General features: G+C 37.2%; 1 protein-coding gene across 1 annotated transcript in view; it reads left to right on the top strand.

The window, feature by feature from the left end:
• The window catches only part of LOC100261060 (cleavage and polyadenylation specificity factor subunit 3-II), a 65,742-nt gene that overhangs the window by 3,811 nt on the left and 34,638 nt on the right, over positions 1-27,293 (top strand). Inside the window, exons 5-10 of the mRNA XM_059736252.1 lie at positions 3,591-3,664; positions 6,067-6,203; positions 7,523-7,586; positions 8,930-8,995; positions 12,491-12,560; positions 22,410-22,514. Of these exons, the coding sequence (XP_059592235.1) occupies positions 3,591-3,664; positions 6,067-6,203; positions 7,523-7,586; positions 8,930-8,995; positions 12,491-12,560; positions 22,410-22,514 (516 nt within the window). The remainder of the gene's footprint in view (positions 1-3,590; positions 3,665-6,066; positions 6,204-7,522; positions 7,587-8,929; positions 8,996-12,490; positions 12,561-22,409; positions 22,515-27,293) is intronic.

Here is a 27,293-nt window from a genome sequence, read left to right as displayed (position 1 = left end):
TTCTATATCGTGTAGGTTGAAGAATGTTGAAAACGAAGTGGTGTGGACTTTTACTGGTGTTTATGGGCCGTGTAATAGGAAGGAGAGGGAGATGTTGTGGGAGGAGTTAGGAGCGATAAGGGGAATTTGGGATGAGCCTTGGTGCATAGGAGGGGACTTCAATGTTACTTTATCTCAAAGGGATAGGAGCAGGCAGGGTAGTCTTAATGGAGCAATGCGTAGGTTTGCTCAGGTGGTAGATGACCTTGCCCTTATTGATCTCCCCTTGCAGGGGGGTGTGTACTCTTGGAGTGGGGGAAGGAATAACCAGACTTGGGCGAGATTGGATCGTTTTCTGGTATCCCAGGGTTGGTTAGATATCTTCAGGGGGGCTGTTCAGTGTAGGCTCCCTAGGCCTACCTCTGACCACTTCCCTATTTTGTTGAATGGTGGTGGGATGAGCCGGGGTCCCTCTCCATTCAGGTTTGAAAATATGTGGCTCAAGGTGGATGGGTTTAAGGAGCTCCTTCGGGAATGGTGGCAAGGAGGGGAAAGAGTAGGAAGGACTAGCTTTAGAATGGCTGCTAAAATGAAGGTGATGAAGGAGAAAATTAAAGTCTGGAACAGGGATGTTTTTGGTAGAGTGGAAGTGAATAAAAGCTTAGCCCTTCGGCAAATTGAGTTTTGGGACAGGGTGGAAAGTGGTAGGGACCTCTCAGAAAGGGAAACGGATATGAAAAATGAAGCTAAGGAGAACTTCAAGAAGTGGGTTCTTTTGGAAGAAGCCCATTGGAGACAAATGTCTAGGGAGCTGTGGCTTAGAGAAGGGGATAAGAATACAGGGTTCTTTCACAAGATGGCTAGTGCCCATTGGAGAAATAACTTTTTGGATAGAATTATAATAAATGGGGAGGAATTGGTGGAGGAGCAGGAGGTGAGGGAGGGGATTGTTAAGGCTTTTCAGCATCAGCTAAGGGAAGATACAGGGTGGAGAGCTGACTTAGAGGGGCTGCATCTTAAAAGTCTCGACCATAGTGAAGCTGAAGCTTTGGAGGTCCCCTTTACTGAAGAAGAAATTTTCGCTGCTCTGATGGATATGAACGGTGATAAGGCCCCAGGCCCGGACGGGTTCACTGTGGCCTTTTGGCAAGCTTGTTGGGACTTCGCTAAGGAGGAGATAGTAGAGCTGTTCAAGGAGTTATATGATCAGAAGTCATTCGCTAAAAGTCTGAACGCCACCTTCTTGGTCATCATCCCAAAAAAAGGTGGGGCTGAGGACCTAGGGGAGTTTCGGCCTATCAGTTTGTTAGGGGGGTTGTACAAGCTTATGGCCAAAGTGTTGGCCAATAGGCTGAAAATGGTGTTAGACAAGGTGGTCTCGGATGATCAGAATGCGTTTGTAAGGGGGAGACAAATTCTAGACGCTTCACTTATAGCTAATGAGGTGGTTGACTACTGGCAAAAGAGGAAAGAAAAAGGGTTGGTGTGCAAATTGGATATTGAGAAAGCCTACGACAGCATCAGTTGGAGTTTTCTTATGAAGGTCTTGAAAAAGATGGGCTTTGGGTCGCGTTGGATGGATTGGATGTGGTGGTGTTTCTCAACGGCAAAATTTTCTGTCCTTATTAACGGGGCTCCAGCAGGCTTCTTCTCCAGTTCTAAGGGTCTGCGTCAAGGAGACCCAATTTCTCCTTATCTTTTTATTTTGGGCATGGAAGTGCTGAGTGCACTCATAAGGCGGGCAGTGCAGGGGAACTTCATTTCCGGTTGTAGGCTTAGAGGCAGAGGGGATGCGGAGATAATGGTGTCTCATCTGCTCTTTGCAGACGACACTATTATCTTCTGCGAGGCCAGCAAGGATCAAGTAACACATCTTGGATGGATTTTGGCGTGGTTTGAAGCGGCTTCTGGGCTAAGGATCAATCTGGCCAAGAGTGAGCTGATACCAGTAGGGGAGATTGATAATGTTGAGGAAATGGCGGTGGAGTTAGGCTGCAGAATTGGAAGCTTTCCGGTTAAATACTTGGGGCTGCCTCTTGGGGCCCGGCACAAGGCCTTGCCCATGTGGGATGGGGTGGAGGAAAGAATGAGGAGAAGACTTGCCGTTGGAAAAGACAATACTTGTCGAAGGGCGGGAGAATCACCCTGATTAAAAGTACCCTAGCTAGCATTCCTATTTATCAAATGTCCATCTTCAAAATGCCTAAGTCTGTGGTTAAAAGGCTGGAGAAACTTCAAAGAGATTTTCTTTGGGGAGGGGGAAACACGGGTAGGAAAATCCATTTAGTCAATTGGAAGGTGGTGTGTACACAAAAGGAAAAGGGTGGTCTTGGCATAAGGAGGATGGGGTCTTTGAACAAGGCCTTATTGGGCAAGTGGATTTGGAGATTTGCCGTAGAGAAGGATGTCTTGTGGAAGAAGGTAATTGGGGTGAAGCATGGGTTGGAGGGCGGGGGTTGGAAATCTAAGGAAGCCCGGGGGCCTTTTGGAGTGGGAGTGTGGAAGGAGATTTTAAAGGAAATGGACTGGTGCTGGAACAACATGAAGTTCAAGGCGGGGAGGGGGAATAAGATTATGTTCTGGACTGATCATTGGTGCGGAAATGAAGCGCTGTCCCAAGCGCTTCCCCAGATTTTCGCCTTGGCAGCATGCAGAAATGCATCGGTGGATGAGGTGTGGGACCCGAGGCTTGGCCAAGGAGGGTGGAACCTCAGTTTGGTTAGAGATTCTAACGATTGGGAGCTGGGGCTGATAGAGGATCTGCTTTTTTTACTAAGGGACATCAGAGTAACCCCTGAGGAGGACTCAGTGCTTTGGAAAGGGGGGGATTCTGATAGTTTTCGGATTCGGGGGGCTTACAATCTGTTGGCAGCCCCTAATCCTCTTGTTTTTCCGGGAAAAAATATTTGGGTGGATATGGTCCCATCCAAAGTGGCTTTCTTTGCGTGGGAGGCTACTTGGGAAAAAATCCTCACATTGGATAGGCTGCAAGTGCATGGGTGGCAGCTTCCAAATTGTTGCTTTTTGTGTGGTTGTGAAGAGGAAAATGTAAATCACATTCTTTTACACTGTACAGTGGTTAGGACCCTTTGGGAAATCGCCTTTGCCTTATTCGAGGTCTAGTGGGTGTTTCCAAAGAGGGTCAAAGAGGCGTTGTTTTGTTGGCAGGGTTCTTTTGTGGGTAAAAAAAGGAAGAAAATATGGAAGTCCATTCCACTTTGTATTTTTTGGACGGTGTGGAAAGAAAGAAATAGGTTAGCTTTTAGAGGGGGTTTTTTGGCTATTCAGTCTCTTAAGAACTCTTTTGTATGTAATCTGTGGAGTTGGGCTAAGTTGTATAGGGGAGAGGAGTCCTCTTCACTTCTAGGCTTCTTGGAGTGGGTAGCGGTCCCTTAAGGGCTGGTGAGGTGTTCTTGTCTTTGTTTTTTTGGCCTTGGGGCTGCTTAGTATACCTTTTGTATGCGGTGCGGCCTTTTGGCCTTCTATAATTTAGTTTCTGCTTTTGCCTATCAAAAAAAGTTACATGTTAATTTCACTCGTTTGTTTGTCTCAGTTCTTATTTGTTCTATTCGTCTTCCTGTCAAGCTATTTTTTTGGTTTCTATATTGCAGTTATAGCAGTGGACCTGAAGCAGACTGTGCAGGTTGATAAGGATCTTCAGATCCGTGCCTACTATGCAGGACATGTAAAGTTTTTGAACTTCACCTCTACTACATTTCCTACGTTAGCAGCCATGTTTGGATAATTAGTGATAAACTTTTTAGGTTTAACACCCTTCTTTGCCAAGTTTTCCCACTTCTAGGATTTGGAATCATCCTTATTTTAAGATTTTGTTGCTTAACAGATGTGAAAAATCTTTTTCATTGTCCTGCTCTCTGGGCCTGTTACTTCCATGGATTTCATAGTGGCTACTGCTTAAACTTTGAGATTTGGCTAAATTTGCTGTCTTCAAGTGGCCGTTTTGTTTACTATTATCATCTTTTCTTGGCTGCTACTTTTTTTGAGCAATGAGGATATGATAATTGTATTCATCATTTTAAGGGTAAAATGCAATATTGCATGCTGTTCTTTTTGCAAAATATGATAATCCAAAAATCCTAAAAATCACATGCAGAACATCCTCTCCCCCCCCCCACTTTTTTTTTTTTCAAAACATATGAATGAATTCTGAAAATTTCACTCTTTGGACTATTCGATGAGAGAGTTTTTTGTCCAAGAAAGCTTTCTGCTGCTTGAGAACAACTAATCTACAAGGCAAGTGACTTCATCTGAAGCAAAGAGTCAACATTGAGGACAACTATTAAAACCTTCCAAATGAAGTCACTAATCATTTGTCATGAACTTAGGTGTTTCCTAATCACCCATGTGACTTCTAAATTGAAATGAATAGCTAAAATGAGTTTTAGTTGAAATAATATTTACGTACTTGTCTAAACTGCACTTAGTTTGCTCAGCCAAAGAGCATGGAACTAAACCAAAGTTCTTCAACTCAATTAGAGATAATCCTTTCCATGAATAAAATCATTACTTTTGTTAAATGTTTATTTTTGTTTTTTTGTTGTTCTGCTTCCTCCACCGTTAGTTATAAATGGGGCTAAGCATTCTGTTAGAGTAGCTGGCCACCAAATTAGGTGTCATCATCAGGCCAGGGGAGAAGCAGGAGGGAGTTTTTGATTTCTTCCACAGAAAAATTCAGAGGTAGTGGAACTCAAGGAGGCTGCTCCATTTTATTGGAAGTCCTACTGATGCAAGTTGGGTTGGTGAGATCACTTGGAGTTTGCTGGGGCTTAGGCCAACATGAAATATTTAAGTTTTTTTTTTTATAAGTAAACACACAGAAGAAATATATTAGAAGGGGGGTGCCTTAAATGAAATTTCTATGTTTTTAGCTAATGTTTCCAGAGGGATTTCTGTTTTGGTTGAATAAATGAGGCTTCATGATTAATTATCAGAACCAATTTCTATTATTTCAGTCATAAATTGCTCTTTCATATGGAGCTTATAGAAGAATCTGTTTCATATAGAACCATTGATTTCTCTTAGTTGGTAGCAGAAGTTCTTCAACATGCTCTTTCTTGATGTTCCCTATTATTAAGTCAATTTTGGTTTCCAACAATTATTTTGAGAATGCTGTCAATATTCTTTTGTCCTCACTCACTCTTGTGCACATGTCTCCATTTGCCGTAGGTTCAAAACTTTGGTCTTTATCCTTTTCAGATTTATTCTCAGTAAATTTTTTTTTCTTGACCTTGTCTAATTTACCCAATCCAATCCCATTCTTTCTAAGCAAATTTTTATGGAAATCAAAATCCCCATTAAAGGTCAAGGTATTTGCTTGGTTAGTAGCACACAAGAAGGTAAACACCTATGACACACTATAGTTTAGAAGGCCATTTGAGTTTCTTAGTCCTCATTGGTGCATCTTATGGATGGGAATTGGAGAATTGGTTAACTATCTCTTTCTACATTGCCTGTTACATTGAGACTTTGACACAAGATTTTTAGTCTGGCCAAGATGGATTGGGTTCTACTAGGGAGTATATGTGACATGATGACTATCTTGCTTAGAGGTTTGGGGAATTCCATCAAAGGCTAACTCTTTGACAAATTGCTTGCTTCACTCTGCTTTGATTGTGTGGTAAGAGAGAAATGCTAGGATATTTGAGGAAAAGTGGAGAATGAAAGAGATGTTGTGAGATCTACTTCACTTCTATTTCTCCTTATAGGCCTCTTGTACCATCACCTTTAGAGGCGTTCCACTCAATGTTATTCAACTTAGTTGGCTTTTAGTTTGTAATTCAAAGAGGGTGGATAACAATGAGAGGAGTTGAGTTCGGTTTTGAGGAGATTTTATCTTTGTGTATCCTTAAGCAGCCTATGCCTTCGTGTACAGTTCTCCTTGTATACTGGATGTGTTTAGTCTTACTTTGTTCAATATTTTGTATTTTGTGGGGAGGACTTTTCATCATTCTCTTGTATCTTTTTCATTAGTCAATATATTTTTTGTTTCTGATAAAAAAAATGAAATTGTAAGTCCATCTCGTATGGGTAATCTTTGAGTGCTTATTATTACTATTTTTGCTTAAGGTTCTTGGGGCTGCAATGTTTTATGCAAAGGTTGGAGATGCTGCTATGGTGTATACAGGGGATTATAATATGACACCAGATAGGCATCTTGGAGCTGCTCAAATTGATCGATTACAGTTGGACCTTCTTATAACAGAGTAAGGAATATATGCATGTTATCAAATATCTGGTATTTTTGCTTGCGTATGACATATATGCAAATGCATAGAGAAAAAAAGAAGTGAATTTGGAACATTAAGATTTCTGTTCATAATTGTCTGTCCTTTCAAATGTTTGTTCCTTTTCCCAAAAATGCATTGCTAATCCTTTTATTTTTATTTTTTTTAACCCTTGTTGCATTTAGATCCAAGTTATGTTTAGGCCTTGTTGGATTGACTTCCAAGGAGCTAAAAACTCATTTTTAATCTTAATGTGAGCTTTTATATATGTTTGGGTAATTTATTTGGCGGGAGGATTTCTCATCCTTCTTCTTGTACTTCTTTTTATCTATCAATATATCTCTGTGTCATTTCCAATCAAAAAATATGTGTTTGGGTAATTTTATTAAAGAATTATGACTTTAAAAAAGTTTAATATGTAGTTAGGAAATGTTGCTTCTCATAGAAGTCCTATTTTACCTTTTTTTTATTTAATAAACTGAATAAATAAAGAAATAAAGATTTAGGCAGAAAACTCTTTAATGTTTAATGAAATTCAAAATGCCAGTATCGCCTTTGAAAATATAGTTTTGACTTGGGCTTCAGCTTCTAGCTAATGGCAAAAACAAAAAGCTATACTAAACAAGGCTTAGTTGCTCTACTCCTTATGCCTTAATCTAGTTTTAGTTGTAAAATAATGCATTTTATTTGTATGTTTTGCTTATTCCTTTATCTGCCATTTGTTTTTCTGTTTCATCTTCCACCACTGTTGATCTCATTTTTGTCAAACTTACACATCACAAACATCTCTTACAATCTCAGGTCTACATTATTCATTGTCATCTTCATTTTAGTTGTTAACTGAGATGTTTGATTTACTAGTAGTTGACCCAACAGCATCCTGCTTTGGATTTAGAAGCCTGAAATCATTTCTAATGTTAGTTGAATTAACTCAGTGACTTATGCCTGATATATATATATATATATATATAAAGTTTTTATTTTATTTTGAATCATGTTTTGAGACCTATAAAATCTTCACTTTGGTAAGTGCCATATTAGTATATTACTATCTGTTCTTCTCTTCTCTTGGATCTTCATCTCTCTGTTCTTTATTTTGTAGAGCTGATTAATGGTTATTCATTAAAATGCTTAAGTTCTGTATTGCTATCTGTTTTTTCTGTAATTTCAATTCTGAAATCTTGAAACCCATAAAATCTTCATCTTAGAAAGCTATTTACTTAATCCAGTGATTATTTAGACAGGTTTTTTGGGAAAGAAATTAATGATCTTCTCCATACAATTTTTTTTCCTTCCAGGTCAACATATGCAACCACTGTTCGTGATTCAAAGTATGCTCGTGAGAGGGAATTTCTTAAAGCAGTAAGGAGACATCATTACTATCAAATTAGCAGATACTGCATTTCTTTTGTTGACTTACTTTTTTTCCATCATTAGTTCATAACAAGCTCTAGTTGTCTGATCTCTCAATTTCTCATCAATATTTCGGTTGCTTTCTCAACTCCCTATCAATAGTGATCCCTCTATGAGCAACTTCTTATTATTTTTGAATTCTAATATGATATGAGTCACCCAAGCAGTTGTTTCCCGTAAAAACAATTCTTGTGGGGATCCAAAATGGTACAACTTGAGTGGTTATGATAATCATTTTTGGGTTAATTGTGTTAACCCAATGGTCTTCTAAATAAATTCGTATATCATTGCATAATGCTCTTTGTCCTGAATGTTCTAAGTTTCCAAGAAATACCCAATCCTCTATACAAAGAAGGATAAAAAAGACAGATGGGTGCATACTTGTTAAAAAAGTCAAATCTAACTACAATTCATGGAGGTATAAAATCTCCTACAAAAGAAACCATATGTATAGCTCCACTTTTTGCTAACGCCTCAACAACATTATTGCCTAAGCAAGAGGAGTCTAAGAAAAGGAACATCCTTAAGAAATGTCAATAATCTAGTGCAGCCACCTATCAAACTTCCATGATCCTCTTTCTTTCTTAGTCACCCATGATATGATAACAACAAAATTGCCTTCTACTAGAAAATTAGAAAAACCCAAAGCTTTCGCCTGTAACAACCCTTATAGAAAGGCTAGAATTTTTGTCTCAATGGTTAAACCCTGACTTGTAGGTTTAGAGAATGCTTTTAACACTCTACCACAATGATCTGTAATCAACTCTCCAATCCCTAACTGCCATGGGTTGCCTAAAGAACATCCATCAAAATTTAGCTTAGTAAAACCTACCAATGGTGGTAGCCATTCACAAGGTGACTCTTTAGTCAATCTTGTGGTTCTACAAACTAGGTTCTAATCTAGCAGAATAAGGCTTAGAGAGATGCCTGCAAAAGCCTCATTGGTAGAAGCTTTAAAGATTAAGGAGTCACTATATAATTTTTTTTTTTGTATTAAAACTTTAAAATTAGAGAATGGACTTAATGGAGTATTATTGAGGTGTTTCTGAGCTAGAGAACAAAAAATTTCATGTCCTGTTCTACTGCCAGTCCCTCTTTCCCATTTAATGATGATTTTTGTTTGATACATACACATCTATGTTCTGTTATACTAACTTTCAAAGTGTTACTACCGTGAGGATGGTGTTTTCAACCATATGAAGCTTTTTCTAGAAGTATTTTGTTACTGTAATCATTTGCCTTGTTTCTTAGTTCAAGATATCCTTTTTATTGTTCTCATCTAATAATTGTAGGTTCACAAATGTGTAGCCGATGGAGGAAAAGTGCTAATTCCTACATTTGCTCTTGGAAGAGCTCAGGTGTTTTCACCAACTTAGTTGTTAGCTTTACTTTGTAGGGATATGATTTGTTATCGTATGTAGTTTTAATTGTATGATTTGGTTTTAGATGGAATTATTACCCACTTTAGAGAATTAGACTTGTTTATTCATGCTAAATATGTTTCTAATTTCTAGTTTTGCTTCATAGTTTCTTGTCAATGGTTTTTTTTTTCATCCCTTTATTTTCTTTCTTTTTTGAAGGTTCCCTCACGTAATAGCTTCTCTTGTAATTTTTTCTTCCTTCAATCAAAGTTTCATTTCTTATATAAAACAGCAAATACTCAATGCATTGCTGTTTTTTTTCTTTTAATAACAAAATAGCTTTTTGTGGTTTGCAAGTTAGTTTACATGGTGTTTTACTTCATTATATCTCCTATAAAAGCAACACTTGCATTGCACCTTTTTTTTTCTTTTTTAAATTCTTATTTTTGCTTTTTTTTTTTCAATAAATTACAAAAATTACTCCTGTATTTTTACCTACCTCCCAATTTGGCCTCTAAACTTTTATTGAAGCAATGCCAACTCCAAACTATACCTAAATGTCAAATAGACCTTTTTGTTAATATTTTCCATTAAAAGAGATGGACAAACCCTTGTGACAAGCGTGCGAATAAATTGGATATATCCAAGCATTCCATATAAAAACTCATCCCAATGGCTATATGCTTGTCACATGGATTTCTCCATCATTTTTCTTATAGAAAATGTTAATAGAAAGGCTTTGAGCATAATTTAGGGTTGACATTGCTGTAGAAAAGGTTTCATGGGCTAAATTGAGACATGGTCAAAGTTTAGGGTAATTTTTGTAATTTACCCTTATCTTATATATATATATTTTGTCTCAAAAGCTAATACTTTATTGTCTTCTTTCTAAATTTCCTTGTCCTGTGTGCTATTGTCTTTTCTTTCAATATTTTACCCTTTGATGTGTATTAAAAACTGAGAAAGGCAAATATGAAACACCCTATAGGTTCCTTAGAGTTGAAAATTTTGGATGTTGAGTATTTGCTATCTTGGTTTTGTCGAGGAAGTGAAAAAGGAAAGTTCTTTCTTTTAACACTATCCTTCAAGTTGGAGTAGGAATACAAAGAATGGTCAATATGTTTGAGAATGACAAAATGGAATGAACTGGTGGTCCAACCTTAGTGTGATCAAAATATGGGGTCCAAAATTTTAACTAGATGCTTCCTGTTCCCGATATGGTTGCAGAACTTAGTTATGGTGCCTAATTATGACCTGTTGAGATTAAGAAAAAGATAAAGAACTCAATTTAGTGGATTGAGGTTATAAGGAGGAAATGGGGGCCTTGTGGCATAAAGTGGTCAATGGTAAATATGGGGATGATGTGGGAGGGTGGCGATCTTGCGAAGTAAGCGAAGAGGATGAGGTTGGATTATGGAAAACCATCCGAAAGGGTTGGGACATTTTAGGTAGTAGAGTTGCTTTTTCAATGGGTAATGGGAGGAAAGTGAGATTTTGGTTGAATAAGTGGTGTGGAGATGAACCACTTAGGGTATCTTTTCCTTCTTTATTTGCAATTGCCACATCTAAGGATGCTTGGTTGGAGGAGGTTTCGTGTGCTTCTTCTGATGGGGGTTGTTGGGCACCTTGTTTTTCTAAGTGACTCAATGATTGGGAGATGGATATAGTGGAGTGCTTTCTCTTAAGGTTGCAAGGGTGGAGGGTGTGCGAGGATGAGGAGGATAAGTTGGTGTGGATAGGGGCGAAGAATGGAAATTTTTTTGTTAAAGACTTGTACAAAGAGTTGGAGTCGAGAAGACAATTGAATTTCCCTTCAAACATCATTTGGAATTCTTGGGTTCCGCCCAAGGTGGGTGTCTTCGCATGGGAGGCCACTTGGAACAAAGTTTTAACTTTGGATCACATCCAGAGGAAAGGGTGGGTTGTGGTGAATAGATGTTTTCTTTGTTGTAAAGAGGAGGAATTGGTTGATCACATTCTCCTCCATTACGACAAGACAAGGGCGGTTTGGCACTCTTATTTTCACTTTTTGGTGTCTTGGGTCCTATTCTCTTCAGTGTGGGGTGCTTACAAGTTGACACGAGTCTTTTGTGGGTAGAAAAAGGAGAAATGTGTGGAGAGCTGCCCCTTTGTGCCTTTTTTGGACAATTTGGAAGGAAAGGAAAAGTAGGGTGTTAAAAAAAAGGAGCATTCTATTCATATGATTAAACTTAATTTTTTTGTAATCTTTGGATGCGATCCCAATTGTTTATGGCCCTTGGCCCTTCTTCGATTGTAGATTTTGTGGATCAAATAGGGTCTTGTTGAGGGGTGCTGTTTTTTGTTGTCTTTCTTTGTTTTTTGGTGGCATTTTAGTATGCTCCCGTTGTATACTCCCTGTATACTTTGGAGCGCTTCTCTTTTTAATATACTCTTTATTACTTATCAAAAAAAAAAAAAAAAAACCTCATATCGGGTGAGATTTTAAATATGATAGGCTAACAACCTACTCTTCCTCTCCCTCATATCCATTTATATAACGTAATATCATCATTTACCCATCAATTATTATACATGGAGTTACATAGAAATGGCAAGTGTTGGTGTATGTCTTAATGGTAGATTTGTTTGCTCCAGATCTTAGACATGGGGACATGGCTAAATAATGTAATTTTCTTTTTCTCTTGTTCTATCCTCTAGGCTAAATTGATGTGTTTATTTAAGATTGAATGTCCAATATGATCTAAGCTTACTTATAATGAAATGGAAATTTGTTCTTTTTATTTGTTGAACATATTTGGTGGATAAATATCTTACTAATAGGCATGGATAGACACACATATCCTACACCTAGACTCTTTTATGTCATGTTCAATACAGGTACTTAATGTACTTTGAAGTTTCCATAAGATAAAGCACTGGAAAATAATTTTTTTTTTTTCAAATTTATTTTCTTTTTCAATTGTATCAAATCCATTTTCTATTTTGGAATGAACAACGACCAACTAAGACTTTGACTTGACTTTAACTCATTAGATTCAGTAGTAGGTTCATTAATTGCACATAATATCTCGAATGAGAGTAGAAGGGAAAAGTGTGTTTTTATACACTCATTTGAAAAAAACCACAAAAATAATGACCTAAGTTTATAAAATCTAAACTTCATACATCAATCTAAAAATGATTAGGATTTTGTGTACTTTTTGGTCAAAGGTAGTACCTTTGATCATTCAGGTACTACCTTTTAATGATATAGGTACTACTTTGACCATCCTGGGTATAACCTTTGACTGGTGAGTACATGAAACTTGAATTATTTTTAGAGGGTCTCTATTTTGTGTTTTTTCTTTCAAATGAGTGTGTGGAAACATACTTTTCCCTTTATAAAATATGCCTTACTAATCTTATATGCACATGTGAATTTGATAATATTATGAACTAAATTTGGAATGGTTTTTAGTACTATAGAATGGTTATGTTATCTTTTATTGACTATCTTATCTTATCAACTAGGAACTTTGTATACTGTTGGACAATTATTGGGAGCGCATGAATCTAAAGGTTCCAATTTACTTTTCGGCAGGTGTATGATATTTACATGTTCCTTCCTTGACTGATTTTAATTCTTGGTTCTTAATTAATATTCTAAGACATAAAATGTTAAGTTTTTTAGGGGCATGAAAATCTTGTTTGACAACTTTTTACTTGTAGCACATATGGCCTTTTTTCTTTTATTTTTTTTTATCAGAAATAAAAGATGTATTTATTATAGTTAAAAATAACATGAGAAGGATGAGGAATCCTCCCCACAATTACAAAAGTTTGATCGAATATGATTGAACTCCTCCACTATACAAGGAGTCTATACAAAAAGTTTAGACTACAACACAATATACAGAGATGTCATCTTCTAAAGTCCTAACTAAGGTCCCCTCAATGATGCCCAAACCCTTTTGATTTATACACCGAATGCCAATTAAGTTGAATAACACTAAGAAGAATGTGTAAAAGAAGAAGAGTGGGAAGGTAAATAGAATAAATTTCTTCCTTGATTTCAATATGTACATCTCCACATATTTATATAAATATTCCTAAACAACAAAAAAATGGAAACTTTCATAATCTAATTCTATCAAATCCCCTTGATTATGATATTCCTGATTCTCTCCTTAATTACAAAAATACACAGTTATAATATTTCCTAATTACATTCTTCCACACTCTCCCACAAATTGGTGAATAGATGTTTTTCATTCCTAACTTGGATATACTTGCTTGAAACGTTGTACTATGTAAACCTTGGTGAGTATATCTGCAAGTTGGCGGTCTCAGTAGATACATAAGGGGTACAAATCAACCCACTATCTAGTTTTTCTTTAATAAAATGTCCGTCTATCTCTATGTGCTTCGTTTGATCATGTTGCATTGGATTGTGTGCAATATTGATTGCAGATTTGTTGTTGTAGTAAAGTCTCATTGGGCCATCCTATTGAATCTTCAAATCTTCCAAAATGATCTTCAACCATAGTAGTTCATAGACTCCTTGAGCCATTATGCAAAATTTTGATTTGTTCTAGACTTCGCCACCATACTCTGTTTCTTACTTCTCCATGTTACCATATTCCCACCAAGAAAGGTGTAATATCCTATGGTTGATCTTCTGTCAACCATAAATCCAACATAATTTGTATTTGTGTATGCTTCAAGTACTAGTCTTGAGTTTCATTCAAATAATATGCCCTTCTTGGAGACCCCTTAAGGTACTATAACACTCGGTTAGTGGCTTGTAGATGAACCTCTTTTGGATTGTGCATAAACTGGCTAATCAAACTCACAACATATGCCATATTTGGTCTTGTGTGAGAGAGATAAATGAGTCTTCCTACCAGATGTTGATACATCTCTTTATCTACCGTAGCATCTTCCTCAGCTTCTCCAAGCTTATGATTAGGATCTATTGGTGTACTTGTTGGTTTACATGCTAACTTTCTTGTTTCCTTGAGAAGGTTCGTTACATATTTTTGTTGAAAAATAAAAATTTCCTGCTTAAAATGTGCAACTTCGATTCTTCTTCCAAGTCTTCATGCAGAAATGCATTTTTGACGTTAAACTTTTGTAGATCCCAATTATAGTTTGCTGCCAATGATAACAAAACTTTGACTGTGTTCATCTTGGTAACCAGAGCAAATGTCTGTGGATAATTCATGTCATATGTTTGAGTATATCCTTTAACCACCAATCTCGTCTTATACCTTTCTAATGTCCCATTTGCTTTAGACGCTATATGTCTAGTCTTTTTTCCTGCAAGCAAATCTACCAACTCTCAAATTTTATTTTTCTCCAAGGCCTTCATTTCTACATTCATGACTTGTCTTCAATTTTAATTAGATAAAGCTTCAGATAGAGTGGTAGGAATATGAATATTGTTCAAACTTGTAAGAAAACTCTTAAGGGATGGAGACAACTTTTGGAATTACACAACATGAGAAAGTGGATACAAAGGATGTTTAGTACATTTCCTTGTTCCCTTCCTGATGACAATAGGAAGGTTTTGATTTATGAGTTTTTTTAGATTGAAATTCTAACTTAGTTTGTAAGGGAGGATGAGAGATTGTTACCTCATTTCCAAAAGTCGGTTCGGATCCTTGGACTTGTATAAGTCGAGGAAATGTAGCTTTCTTCCTTAAGTACACTTTGCCAGTCATTCGATTCTTAGGAGCAGTCTCGATAGGTGATGACTTAGGTTCAAAGATAGGCTCAATGGGTGTCGACTTAAGTTCAGAGAAGGAGGGTACAAGTATAGGACTCGAGACTTTAAGAGGGTCAATGAGAAAGGGATCAATGAAATAAGAATCCCGATCCTTGTCTTCCTTGATGAAATTCTCTCCCTAAAGATAAAAAACGGGAAAATAAGACTCACTTTTGTTGAAATAATGCCAAAGTTAGGTTTTTAATTTAGGAAAGTATTTTAGGAATAAAAAAGGAGAGATCATTTAGGATATTTCCTTATGATTTAGTTTCCTAATTTTAGGAGAGAATTAAGCTAGATTGATTTTTTCTTATTCAGTCATTGGTGTATATATATGTGTATGGTGTGTACCGAATAGTATCAAAAAAAAAAAAAAAGGAGTTCAGAAATTCTTCATGGTATCAGAGCCAGTTTTCTGAAACCCTAATCCCTTCCGGCCAAATCTCTTTGGCCATCTCTCATTCCGACCATCTCTCTCTCTGGCCATCTCTCATTCCGGTCATCAGTCCCTATTCTCAGAGTCAAGGGAGAAAACGCTTTCCGGTCGGTCTAATCGTCGTCAGAAAACATTCACCGCCGGCAACTTTTCCGATGAACTTTCCGGCGACGGTTTTTTTCTACACCGCAAGGAGCGCCTGGAGGAGATCTCCAATTTGTCCCAAAGCACCGGAACCAGAAACCCATCCACGCGCCGTCCACGCGCGCTTTTTCCGGCCGACGACTGCATCTCACGCGCCGGCGCGTGAGGGCGCGTGAGCCACTTTCCGGCGACGCGCTTCCTCCTCCAAGCTCGTCTGACTCCGACCAGCCACCCTTCTTACCTGTTTTTGCCATCTGAGCCTGCACGTGCCTCTTTTGGGGTTCTTTTGCTTCCGTGGGCACTTCGATTAGTTTTTCCGACGTCCTCCGGCTATTTTTTCTCAACTCCAATCCCTGCACGTGCCTTGGGAAGTGTTCTTCTACCTTTCCGGTCCATGACAAAATACGGAATGACATCATCACAAGTATCCAGCGTCACGTCACCAGAATCAGGGGGCAGATCTGAAATTCCAAACCTTGGTGGCAATGATTCCTCTCCTATTCTCATCACAGGACACAAATTAAATGGCCATAACTATTTACAGTGGTCACAATCTGTGTTGCTGTTCATTTGCGGTAAAGGAAAGGATGAGTACCTCACTGGAGAAGCAGCCATGCCAGAAACTACAGAACCGGGTTTCAGGAAGTGGAAGATTGAAAACAGCATGATCATGTCATGGCTTATCAATTCCATGAACAATGACATAGGAGAAAATTTCTTGCTGTTTGGGACTGCAAAGGACATATGGGATGCAGCCAAAGAAACTTACTCAAGGTCTGAAAATACTTCAGAACTTTTTCAGGTGGAATCAGCCCTACATGACTTCCGCCAAGGAGAGCAGTCAGTTACTCAGTATTACAACACACTCACAAGGTATTGGCAGCAACTTGACTTATTCGAGACTCATTCATGGAAATGTTCGGATGATGCAGCAACATACAGGCAAATTGTGGAACAAAAGAGACTGTTCAAGTTCTTCTTAGGACTAAACAGGGAATTGGATGATGTTAGAGGCCGAATCATAGGCATTAAACCCCTTCCAAGTCTCAGGGAGGCTTTTTCAGAGGTTAGGCGTGAAGAAAGTAGAAAGAAAGTGATGATGGGATCCAAAGAGCAACCTGCCCCAACATTGGATGACTCTGCCCTTGCTGCTCGGTCATTTAATAGTAGTGGTGGAGATCGTCAGAAACGAGATAGGCCTTGGTGTGATTATTGTAAGAAACCAGGCCATTATAAGGAGGCTTGCTGGAAGCTTCATGGCAAACCGGCTGATTGGAAACCAAAGCCACGGTCTGACAGAGATGGCAGAGCACACGTGGCTGCCAACTCTGAGAGCACATCTATTCCCGAGCCGAGTCCATTCAACAAAGAGCAGATGGAGATGCTACAGAAACTATTGAGCCAAGTTGGCAGTGGCAGTACTACCGGGATAGCCCTCACTGCTAGTCGAGGAGGAATGAAGCCGTGGATAGTGGACACAGGTGCTTCTGATCACATGACAGGAGATGCTGCCATTCTTCAAAATTACAAGCCAAGTAATGGTCATTCATCCGTCCATATTGCTGATGGTTCAAAGTCAAAAATTGCCGGGACAGGTTCTATAAAACTTACTAAAGACTTATATCTTGACTCTGTCCTCCATGTTCCAAACTTGGATTGTAATCTTTTGTCCATTAGCAAATTGGCTCGTGATCTCCAATGTGTTACTAAATTCTATCCAAACTCGTGTGTTTTTCAGGACTTGAAATCGGGGAAGATGATTGGCAGTGCTGAACTGTGTTCCGGGCTCTACCTCCTCTCATGTGGCCAATTCTCAAACCAAGTCTCTCAAGCAAGTTGCGTACAGTCTCAGAGTATGTTAGAGTCTTTCAATTCTGTGTCAAATTCTAAGGTCAATAAAGATAGTGAGATTATAATGTTACACTATCGCCTTGGTCATCCTAGCTTTGTTTACCTTGCAAAATTGTTTCCCAAATTATTTATCAATAAAAATCCAGCATCTTATCACTGTGAAATTTGTCAGTTTGCAAAGCATACTCGAACAGTATATCCTCAAATCCCATACAAACCTTCGACTGTTTTCTCTCTAGTTCATAGTGATGTGTGGGGTCCCTCCCGGATAAAAAATATTTCTGGCACTTGATGGTTTGTGACATTCGTTGATGATCATACTCGGGTAACATGGGTTTTCCTTATGAAAGAAAAGTCAGAGGTCAGGCACATTTTTCAAACCTTCAATCTTATGGTTCAAAACCAATTCAATTCCAAAATTCAAGTCCTCAAGTCAGATAATGCAAAGGAATACTTTACTAGTAGTCTCAGTACTTATCTTCAAAATCATGGCATTATCCACATAAGTTCTTGCGTTGACACCCCACAACAAAATGGGGTGGCTGAACGCAAGAATAGACATCTCTTGGAGGTTGCCCGGTGCCTTATGTTTTCCTCTAATGTTCCAAACTATTTCTGGGGGGAAGCTATTCTCACAGCTACCTATTTGATTAACCGTATGCTATCCAGAGTGCTTACCTTTCAATCCCCACGTCAACTTTTCTTAAAACAATTTCCTCACACCCGTGTCGCCTCTTCTGATTTACCACTCAAAGTATTTGGTTGCACGGCATTCGTTCATGTGTATCCTCTAAATCGTAGCAAATTTGCTCCTCGAGCAAATAAGTGCATTTTCCTAGGGTATTCTCCAACCCAAAAAGGGTACAAATGCTATTCTCCAACCAACAAAAGATTTTACACCACCATGGACGTCTCTTTCTTTGAACATGTCTTCTTCTATCCCAAATTTCATGTTCAGGGGGAGAGCATGAATGAACATCAAGTTTGGGAGTCTCGTCTTGAGGGTGTACCTTCTTTTCACTCAGAGTCACCAAATCCTTCCCAATTCGCGCCCACTGAGTTGTCCACACCCATGCCGTCATCAGTCCAGCCAGCCCAACACACAAATGTTCCTTCTCCCGTGACCATCCAGTCTCCCATGCCTATTCAACCTACAGCCTCACAATTTGCTAATGAGAACTTACAAGTTTACATCAGGAGGAGGAAAAGACAGGAATTAGAGCACGGATCACAGTCAACATGTGGCCAATATATTGACTCCAATTCAAGTCTTCCTGAAGAGAACATAGGTGAGGATAGGGCTGGAGATGTGTTAATTCCCAGTATTGATGATTCTACTCTACCGATTGCATTGAGGAAGGGTGTTAGGAGATGTACAGATCATCCAATTGGAAATTATGTTACGTATGAAGGGCTATCACCATCTTATAGAGCATTTGCTACTTCTCTTGATGATACTCAGGTTCCCAACACAATACAAGAGGCATTAAAAATTTCAGAATGGAAGAAGGCAGTACAAGATGAGATTGATGCACTTGAGAAGAATGAGACGTGGACTATCACAGATTTGCCGGTTGGGAAGAGGCTTGTGGGGTGCAAGTGGATTTTCACCATAAAATACAAAGCAGATGGATCAGTCGAGAGATTCAAGGCTCGTTTGGTAGCTAGAGGGTTTACACAATCCTATGGGATAGACTATCAGGAGACTTTTGCTCCTGTTGCAAAACTGAACACTATCAGGATTCTTCTCTCATTGGCTGTCAATCAAGATTGGTGCTTGCAACAACTGGACATAAAAAATGCGTTTCTAAATGGTGACCTAGAAGAGGAAGTCTACATGGAAATACCACCTGGTTTCGAAGAAAGTATGGCAAAGAATCAGGTTTGCAAACTCTAAAAATCCTTGTACGGCCTTAAACAATCTCCCCGAGCCTGGTTTGATAGATTCACAAAAGCAGTCCTGAAGCTGGGCTACAAACAAGGTCAGGCTGATCATACCCTATTTGTCAAGAAGTCTCATACCGGGAAAATGGCCATATTGATAGTCTATGTCGATGATATTATTCTATCTGGGAATGATATGGAGGAATTACAGAATTTGAAGAAGTATTTGTCAGAAGAGTTTGAAGTTAAAGACCTTGGAAATTTGAAATATTTCCTTGGTATGGAAGTGGCTAGATCAAGGAAGGGAATTGTAGTCTCTCAAAGAAAATACATACTCGATCTTCTTAAGGAGACCGGTATGCTTGGATGCAAACCAATTGATACTCCTATGGATAGTCAGAAGAAACTTGGTATCGAGAAAGAAAGTACACCGGTAGACAGGGGGAGATATCAGCGGCTTGTCGGGCGCTTGATTTATCTCTCACATACTCGGCCAGATATTGGCTTTGCAGTGAGTGCTGTAAGTCAATTCATGCATAGCCCCACTGAGGAACACATGGAAGCAGTCTACAGGATTCTTAGATATTTAAAAATGACACCAGGGAAGGTCTATTCTTCAGAAAGACAGAGAACCGTGACACTGAAGTATACTCAGATGCGGATTGGGCAGGAAACATCATTGACAGGCGGTCCACTTCTGGATATTGTTCTTTTGTCTGGGGAAATCTTGTTACCTGGAGGAGTAAGAAGCAATCAGTTGTAGCCAGAAGTAGTGCAGAAGCTGAGTACATAGCTCTTGCACAGGGAATCTGTGAAGGGATTTGGATAAAAAGGGTTCTTAGTGAACTGGGACAAACGAGTTCATCTCCAATTCTGATGATGTGTGATAATCAGGCAGCTATAAGCATAGCAAAGAACCCCGTGCATCATGACAGGACCAAGCATGTTGAGATTGACAGACACTTCATCACAGAGAAGGTGACTAGTGAGACGGTTAAATTGAACTATGTTCCTACCAAGTACCAAACCGCGGACATCCTCACCAAAGCTTTACCTAGGCCTAACTTCGAAGACTTAACTTGCAAGCTGGGATTATATGATATATATTCTCCAGCTTGAGGGGGAGTGTTGAAATAATGCCAAAGTTAGGTTTTTAATTTAGGAAAGTATTTTAGGAATAAAAAAGGAGAGATCATTTAGGATATTTCCTTATGATTCAGTTTCCTAATTTTAGGAGAGAATTAAGCTAGATTGATTTTTTCTTATTCAGTCATTGGTGTATATATATGTGTATGGTGTGTACCGAATAGTATCAAAAAAAAAAAAAAAAGGAGTTCAGAAATTCTTCAACTTTCATTAAAAGTAACAAGAAACCTTTTGGTAAAAACATGAATCAAGAAACCTTTTGGCCCTAAAAAGATATGTTTTTGGTAGTTTGGTAGGTCCTTTAGTTGTTTTATTATGCGTTTATTACTTTTAGAATTTAATTTATTAGTTGTTTACTAGTTTTTTATTTTTTTTATTTTTTTTTATTTTTAAAGTTGAAAAAAGTTTATGTAGCCAATCCGAAATAGTTGAGATGTAAGGGTTTTTCTATTGGTTTTCTTTTCCCATTATTGTATTTTCATGTCAACTTCTTTCCCATGGAATGCTTTCTTCTTTCCTTCTTCAATTTTAACATTAATAGAAAAAAACAAACATTAATATATTTGGGCTTTAAAGCAATTGTTTCGAGACAAATACTTTCAATGAAATATTGGTAGATACACTGAATTAGTAATCCATAAGATGCACTATGGTTTATCATCTTGGTATTAGGATTCAAAGTGTCGGTCGAGTCCTATCCACCTCGGTTAGGTCTGAGACAATTTTGATACCTGAGTTACAATTTACAACATTAAACACTAACTTGGTGTTAACTTGCCTTGAATCCTCTAAATTGATCGATTTTTTGAAAAAAACTCGTTGACTCGACCAAGTTTCGGATTTGACTCCAATATTCAAAGTTAGGTCACAAATCCCTCTCTTTCTTTTTCATCCACAAAATTGTCCTTCTCTATTGCTTGCTAGTGCTATTGTGGTGACTGAAAGTTGAAAAACAATGATTTGATGTCGATGTTCTCCCTTCATTATCATCTTCAAATCCTTATTACTATTGGTGACATTTCCAACGGTGATGTTGATTTTTTGCAAGCGATGACATCTTCGTGGTGCTTGGCTTTTCTTGCATAGACATCTCCGATTGTACTTTATGATGATGAATTTAAAAGCTTGAGAACAAGATTCATCCTTAGTTGGAGAAGAAGATTCAAATTTGGGAAAAGAATGGGTATTGGGTATTTTATTTTTTCATATCAATAATATATATGACAATATACTATACTATTATATGGCATTATGGATTAGATGTATGAGCTGAGGATGGAATTTCAAAAATACATATGGAAGATAAATGGGGATATTTATATGGCTATGGGCATAAAGGTAAGAACATGAAATATAGTTACAAATATAAATAGTTAATAAAATAACTAATATATAATTGAGTTTATTATACTTACAAATTGAAAAAAATATTAAAAAAAAACAATAAAGTTCATATAAAAGAATATCATTTAATATATTTTAATAATTTATTAACAAAAATATAATTGTTTTATCATATTTATTAATTATATTATACTTTGAATTTTTTGAGCTATTAAATTAATATATTTTGCGTATCTCCTGATACCAATCTGAGTTACCGAGACTGATCAGTACCTTTAGAGTTGATGACTGATGTTGCGACTTTGAACCATGCTTGGTATTGTCATGTTGCAATGTATTTGTGGCTTCCATTTTCATTGATCAATTGTGGTAACCCCATACTTTGAGTATCTCACAAAGGGTATCAAGTGACCTCACATGACTTAAGGTTGGAAAAGAGTTGGAGGTGATTTTTCTGAGTTGTCTGACTTCAGTCCCAGTTGATAGTCTTTGTGTAAAACCAACGGGAAATGGATATAAAAATTGCAATATAAATCATCATGGAAAAGGAAAAGAGGACATAATTTTGAATCCCACAACGATGAACAAAACTGAAGAGTGGACATTTTAGTGCAAAATAGTAAATATTCATATTAATATGGATTTACATTTTGTACTTCTTATTTTGTCTATATGAAATTTATACTTCAATAAATCTTTTTGTTTAAATTTTGGTTGTGAATTTGTGTTTGAATAATCTTTCACCCGCATTTAGAAGTTTCTTTTGGTTGATATTCTTGATGGTAAGATTTTTGCTAATTTATTTAGAATGTTTTCAATTGATCTCTCTAGTGATGTTTCTTGTTTCTACTTATGACGTGGCTATTCATTTTTTTCAGGCTTGACCATTCAAGCTAATATGTACTATAAAATGCTTATCAGCTGGACCAACCAAAGAGTCAAGGAGACATATGCCACTCACAATGCATTTGATTTTAAAAATGGTACCTCCAAAATTTCAATCTATTAACTTTTGGGGGGATAAAATCTGTTTCCATTAGCATGAATTCTTTTTAGGGGATTGTTGTTACAATACTATTTTTTTCCTAGCTTCTTAATGAGCCAGCATCTGTTCCTTCGTTTCAGTTTTGTTGTTGTTTTTTTTTCTTTTTGTTTGATCTTTTTCTTTTTTCTTCTGCAGTCTATTGTCATAAGAAATTTTTTTGAGAAGCTTTAAGTCGGGTTGCCATGACTGCCTCATTTACATGTTAAAACCTCTCAAAAATGAGGCACATGTAAATGAAATTTAATTTAATTTTTCTTCATGTAAAAGAAATTTAATTTGTGTTAAAACTGTGAGGAACATGTTTGAGGAGATGCAGCCAGATGCTGCAGCAATTTTTCTTCTTGTTTTAATTGGAAACCAATAAATTGAGTTCTGTGAAAGTGTTATGTGCCCTATTCAGTTTTTGGTGCAAAATCAAAGTCAATGGTCCACCTGATCATCCAAATATCAAATATCAGAGATTTAATTATTTCAATATGAAAGGCTACAGAAAATATTTTGATTCAGGATCTTCATGAATGAAGGAGTTGAAGGATCTGAAAGCTCAGTTGATAAGACAACAACGGGAAAATTTCATGGAAAGTAGATGTTGCATAAGTTAAGAATGTCCCAAGATACTTTTGTGAGAAAGTGATTTTATTTTCAACAAGCTCAGTTGATAAGACAATGTGAGAATTTCATGGAAGGTAGATGTTGCGCAAGTTAAAAATGTCCTAAGATACTTTTGTGAGGAAGTGATTTTATTTTCAACTTGTAATTGTGATCTATGAGTCTTAGTTTTTTTGTTTTAATTTTTTTTTACCTTATGTTTGGTTATTGGAAAATTGGAGGGAAAATGCAAAGGAAAGAAAATGAAGAGGAAAAATAATAGGAAAGAAAAAGTGAAAGAAAATAAAAATAGATTTGAAAAATTAATAAATTATTTTTGCATGTTTTTTCAAACTTATTTCACTTATTTTTCCTTGTCCATATAAAATTTAAATAATTTTGAAATACATAAATTAACTAATTTAAATTTCATTGGTTTTCTTTTGTATTTTTCATGGTAAACCAATAGAAAATGATTTTCCTAAACAAAAATTTTCCTTTAACATTTTTTTTTCCTTTTCCTTAGTACTTGTGGAAAAGTTGAAAAGAAAATCTCATTCATTCTGAATAGAATACACATCCAGTTATATACAAAAGGATAAACCATAAGAGTGCTATAGAAAAACGAAACTACCCTAAACCAAATCCCTATTAATCAGGGATTACATTATCTTCTAGATTTTAAACCTATTTACATAAAATACAAAGTCAAAAGAAGTGTGTTTCTTTACATTCCCCCTGAAGCTGGTGAGTGATATCATGCATTGCCATTGCCAGCTTGCCAATTATTGCTTGAAACATGGTATTATTTAGACCCTTGGTCGACACATTTGCAAGTTGACTGCTTGAGGAGATGGTATGCATATGAGACTACTTTCAAGTTTTTCTTTGATAAAGTGTCTGTTTACCTCCACATGTTTGGTCTGGTCATATGCATATGAGGCTACTTTCAAGTTTTTCTTTGATAAAGTGTCTGTCTACCTCCACATGTTTGGTCTGGTGATATGGCATAGGATTATGTGCAATATTGATCGTTGATTTGTTGTCGCAGTAAAGCCTTATAGGCACTTCCTAGTTAATCTTCAGATCTTTTAGAATTATTTTTGGCCATAGTAATTCACAAATCCCAAGTGCCATTGCTTTAAATCCCGCCTCGACGCTTGACCTTGCTCCTACATTATGCTTTTTACTCCTCCATGGTGTTGGGCGTCTATCAAATCACAAACCCTGTATAATCAGCATTTGTATAGGCTTTGAGCATCAAACTTGTTTCTTTCTTGAATAGAATCCTTTTCCTTGGTGTTCCTTTGAGATAGTGTAGTATTCGGTGAACTGCTTGGAGATGTGCTTCCTTAGGATTATGCATAAATTGGCTCACCACACTAACAACATATGCAATATCAAGTCTTGTGTGTGACAAGTGGATCAATCAACCCATTAATCTTTGATAGTTTCCTCGATCCACACTAGCATCACTATTATTATCACCTAGCTTGTGATTGAGTTCAGTAAGTGTGTTTGCTGGTTTACAAACTAACTTCTCAGTTTCCTTCAACAAATCTAGCACATACTTTTGTTAGGATACAAAAATTCCCTATTGTGACCGTGCCACCTCAATACCCAAGAAGTATATCCTCCTTAAATTCACCATGTGTTGGGGTCTCATTCTCATTGCTTGGTGGATTGCTGTTGGTGAGATTTGCCTGTCCTTGACCTTTTTGCTGCTGTTTGCCACTGGGTCTTCATCCCCTATTATTGTTGTTGAAGTTTGGTGGTCTTCCGTGCAAGTTCCAGCACATGTCTTTAGCGTGCCCCAGTTTCTTGCAGTAATTGCACCACTTGGATGAATTTGGTCGTTTGTTTGCAGCATTGGGATGATTTTCTGCACCAACATTCTTCATGTTTCCTGTGTTTGACAGCCTAGCTGAGCTCTCTACTGTAGGTGTTTCATTCAGCATTACACCTCTTTTTCCTTCCTCCACTCGAATTATGGAAATAGTTTCATTTAGAGATGATAGGTCTCCTTTTCCCAAGACCTGAACTTGGACTTGATCAAACTCCAGATTTAGATTAGCAAAGAATTCGAAAATTCTTTCTTTCTCAACAAATATTTTCAATATGGCAATATCCTCACTATCCTTCATTTGAATGCATTGATAATGATCCATTTCTTGCCACAAATTTTTTAGGAGATTGGCATATTCAATCACGGATAGCTCACCTTGTTTGATGGCTGAAATCTTCATCTTCATCTCAAATATTTGTGCTGTGTCACGTTCCTTGGAGTAAGTTTGTCTCACTGCCTCCTAGATTTGTTTAGCCGGGGACAAAAACATGAAAGTGCTACTAATCTCAGGTAGTATCAAATTCCAAAGCCATGACATAATCATGGAATCTTCCTCATCCCAAATCTGGAATTTGGAATCACTTTGCTCCTGTCCTGTACCCAACAAGTGACTTGTTTTTCCTCTCCTTTTCAAGAACATTTTCACAACTTGTGACCACTGCAAATTATTCTTTCCATTATCGATATGTGGTGTGAATGTTTTGAAGCTCCCCATTGGACTGATTTGTCAGCACTTCAATTGGCTGTACTGCAGGAATTGTTGGTGGCTTTGGATGTTTTAGACATGGTGGATTTTTTTTCTTTTTCTTTTGGATTGAAGAGGGGGCAAAGAACCAGAAACTTGGATTGAATAAAGGGCAAAGAATCAGAAACTGGACTAAAGAAGACTACTAGGTCTTAAGAAGCAAACCAGGTTGACCAAGGACAAAAGAATGTGAATTCCAAGAGCCTAAGCTCTGATACCATGAGGAAAAATTGAGAAGAAAATCTCATTCATTCTGAATAGAATACACATCTAGTTATAAACAAAAGGATAAGTCATAGGAGTGTTATAGAAAACTGAAACTACCCTAATCCAAATTCCTATAAATCAGTAAATTAAATCCCAAAAAATCAGGGATTACATTATCTCCCAGATTTTAAACCTATTTACATAAAATACAAAGTCAAAACCCCTAAAGAAACGTGCTTCTCCACAGTCTTGGGGAATGATCGAAGCCATTGCTCAACATATACATTTGAAACTTGCAGTACATGAGAGTTGGGACAATCCATGATTTCTATTACGATTGCAAGATGGCTTGATTGACATGTTATCTACTAATTTTAATGGTTTTGGATCTTCTAAGAGAGGGATTGTTTTATAGCAAGACGCGTGCATCGCGTTAATGTGGGTGGTGTGGCGGGAAAGAAATGCAAGGATTTTTGAGGATAAAGTAAGGAATTCAGAGTATCTTTGGGATTCTATTCGTTTTCTTGCTTCTCTTTGGGCTTTTTGTTCTAAGGTTTTTAAGGGGATACCTCTTAACGTGTTACAACTTGATTGGTTAGCGGTGTGTAATTAGAGTGTTTGCTTATTCTTTCTTTGTATTTTCTTATATTTGATTACTTGTAGTCTTGTTTTTCTTTGGTGGGAGGATTCCTCATCCTTCTCTTGTACTTCCTGTTTATCAATATATTCCTTTGTCGTTTCCTATAAAAAAAAGATGGCTTGATTCCAGTGCTTGAGAAACTTTGTTATGCTTCTGATATTTATCACGTGTTAGCACACTTCTGCTTAGTTGTTTGCATCTTGTAAACAAGAGCCCAACAAAGTACCTTTTGTCATAACTCATGGACATGACTCTGAAACAGCACAAGAGCATACAGCCAACCTAAGTAGTTGAGATTTAGGATTTTCTAGGATATAGTTGTGTATTTCTTTTACAACAAATTTCATTTAATTGAATTTTGAATGCTCCTGTGCATGTGCTCACTGATGCTTCCTTCACATTTAAGATCTTTAAACTTGTGTTTCAGCTTGGGCTTCATACTTTCAGTATATATATATTTTTTTTATCAGAAACGAAAAAGATTATATTAATAAAAGAACAAATACAGAAGAGAAAAAAGAAACAACAGAAAGAGAAAAAAACCAAGGGAAGGATGAGAGGTCCTTCCTACACAAGAACCAAGGAAAACATCCAACAATAGAAATCTAAAAACAAAAGAGAACCCAACAAACTTCAAACTCTTGAAACGCAAACCCCAATCCAATTGATTTGTAGAATGCTTAGAGGAACT

This window comes from Vitis vinifera, chromosome 1 (genome assembly GCF_030704535.1).
Source record: "Vitis vinifera cultivar Pinot Noir 40024 chromosome 1, ASM3070453v1".
Classification (NCBI taxonomy): domain Eukaryota; kingdom Viridiplantae; phylum Streptophyta; class Magnoliopsida; order Vitales; family Vitaceae; genus Vitis; species Vitis vinifera.
Note: the sequence above shows the minus strand (reverse complement) of the source record. Positions and strands in the feature narration are given on the sequence as shown.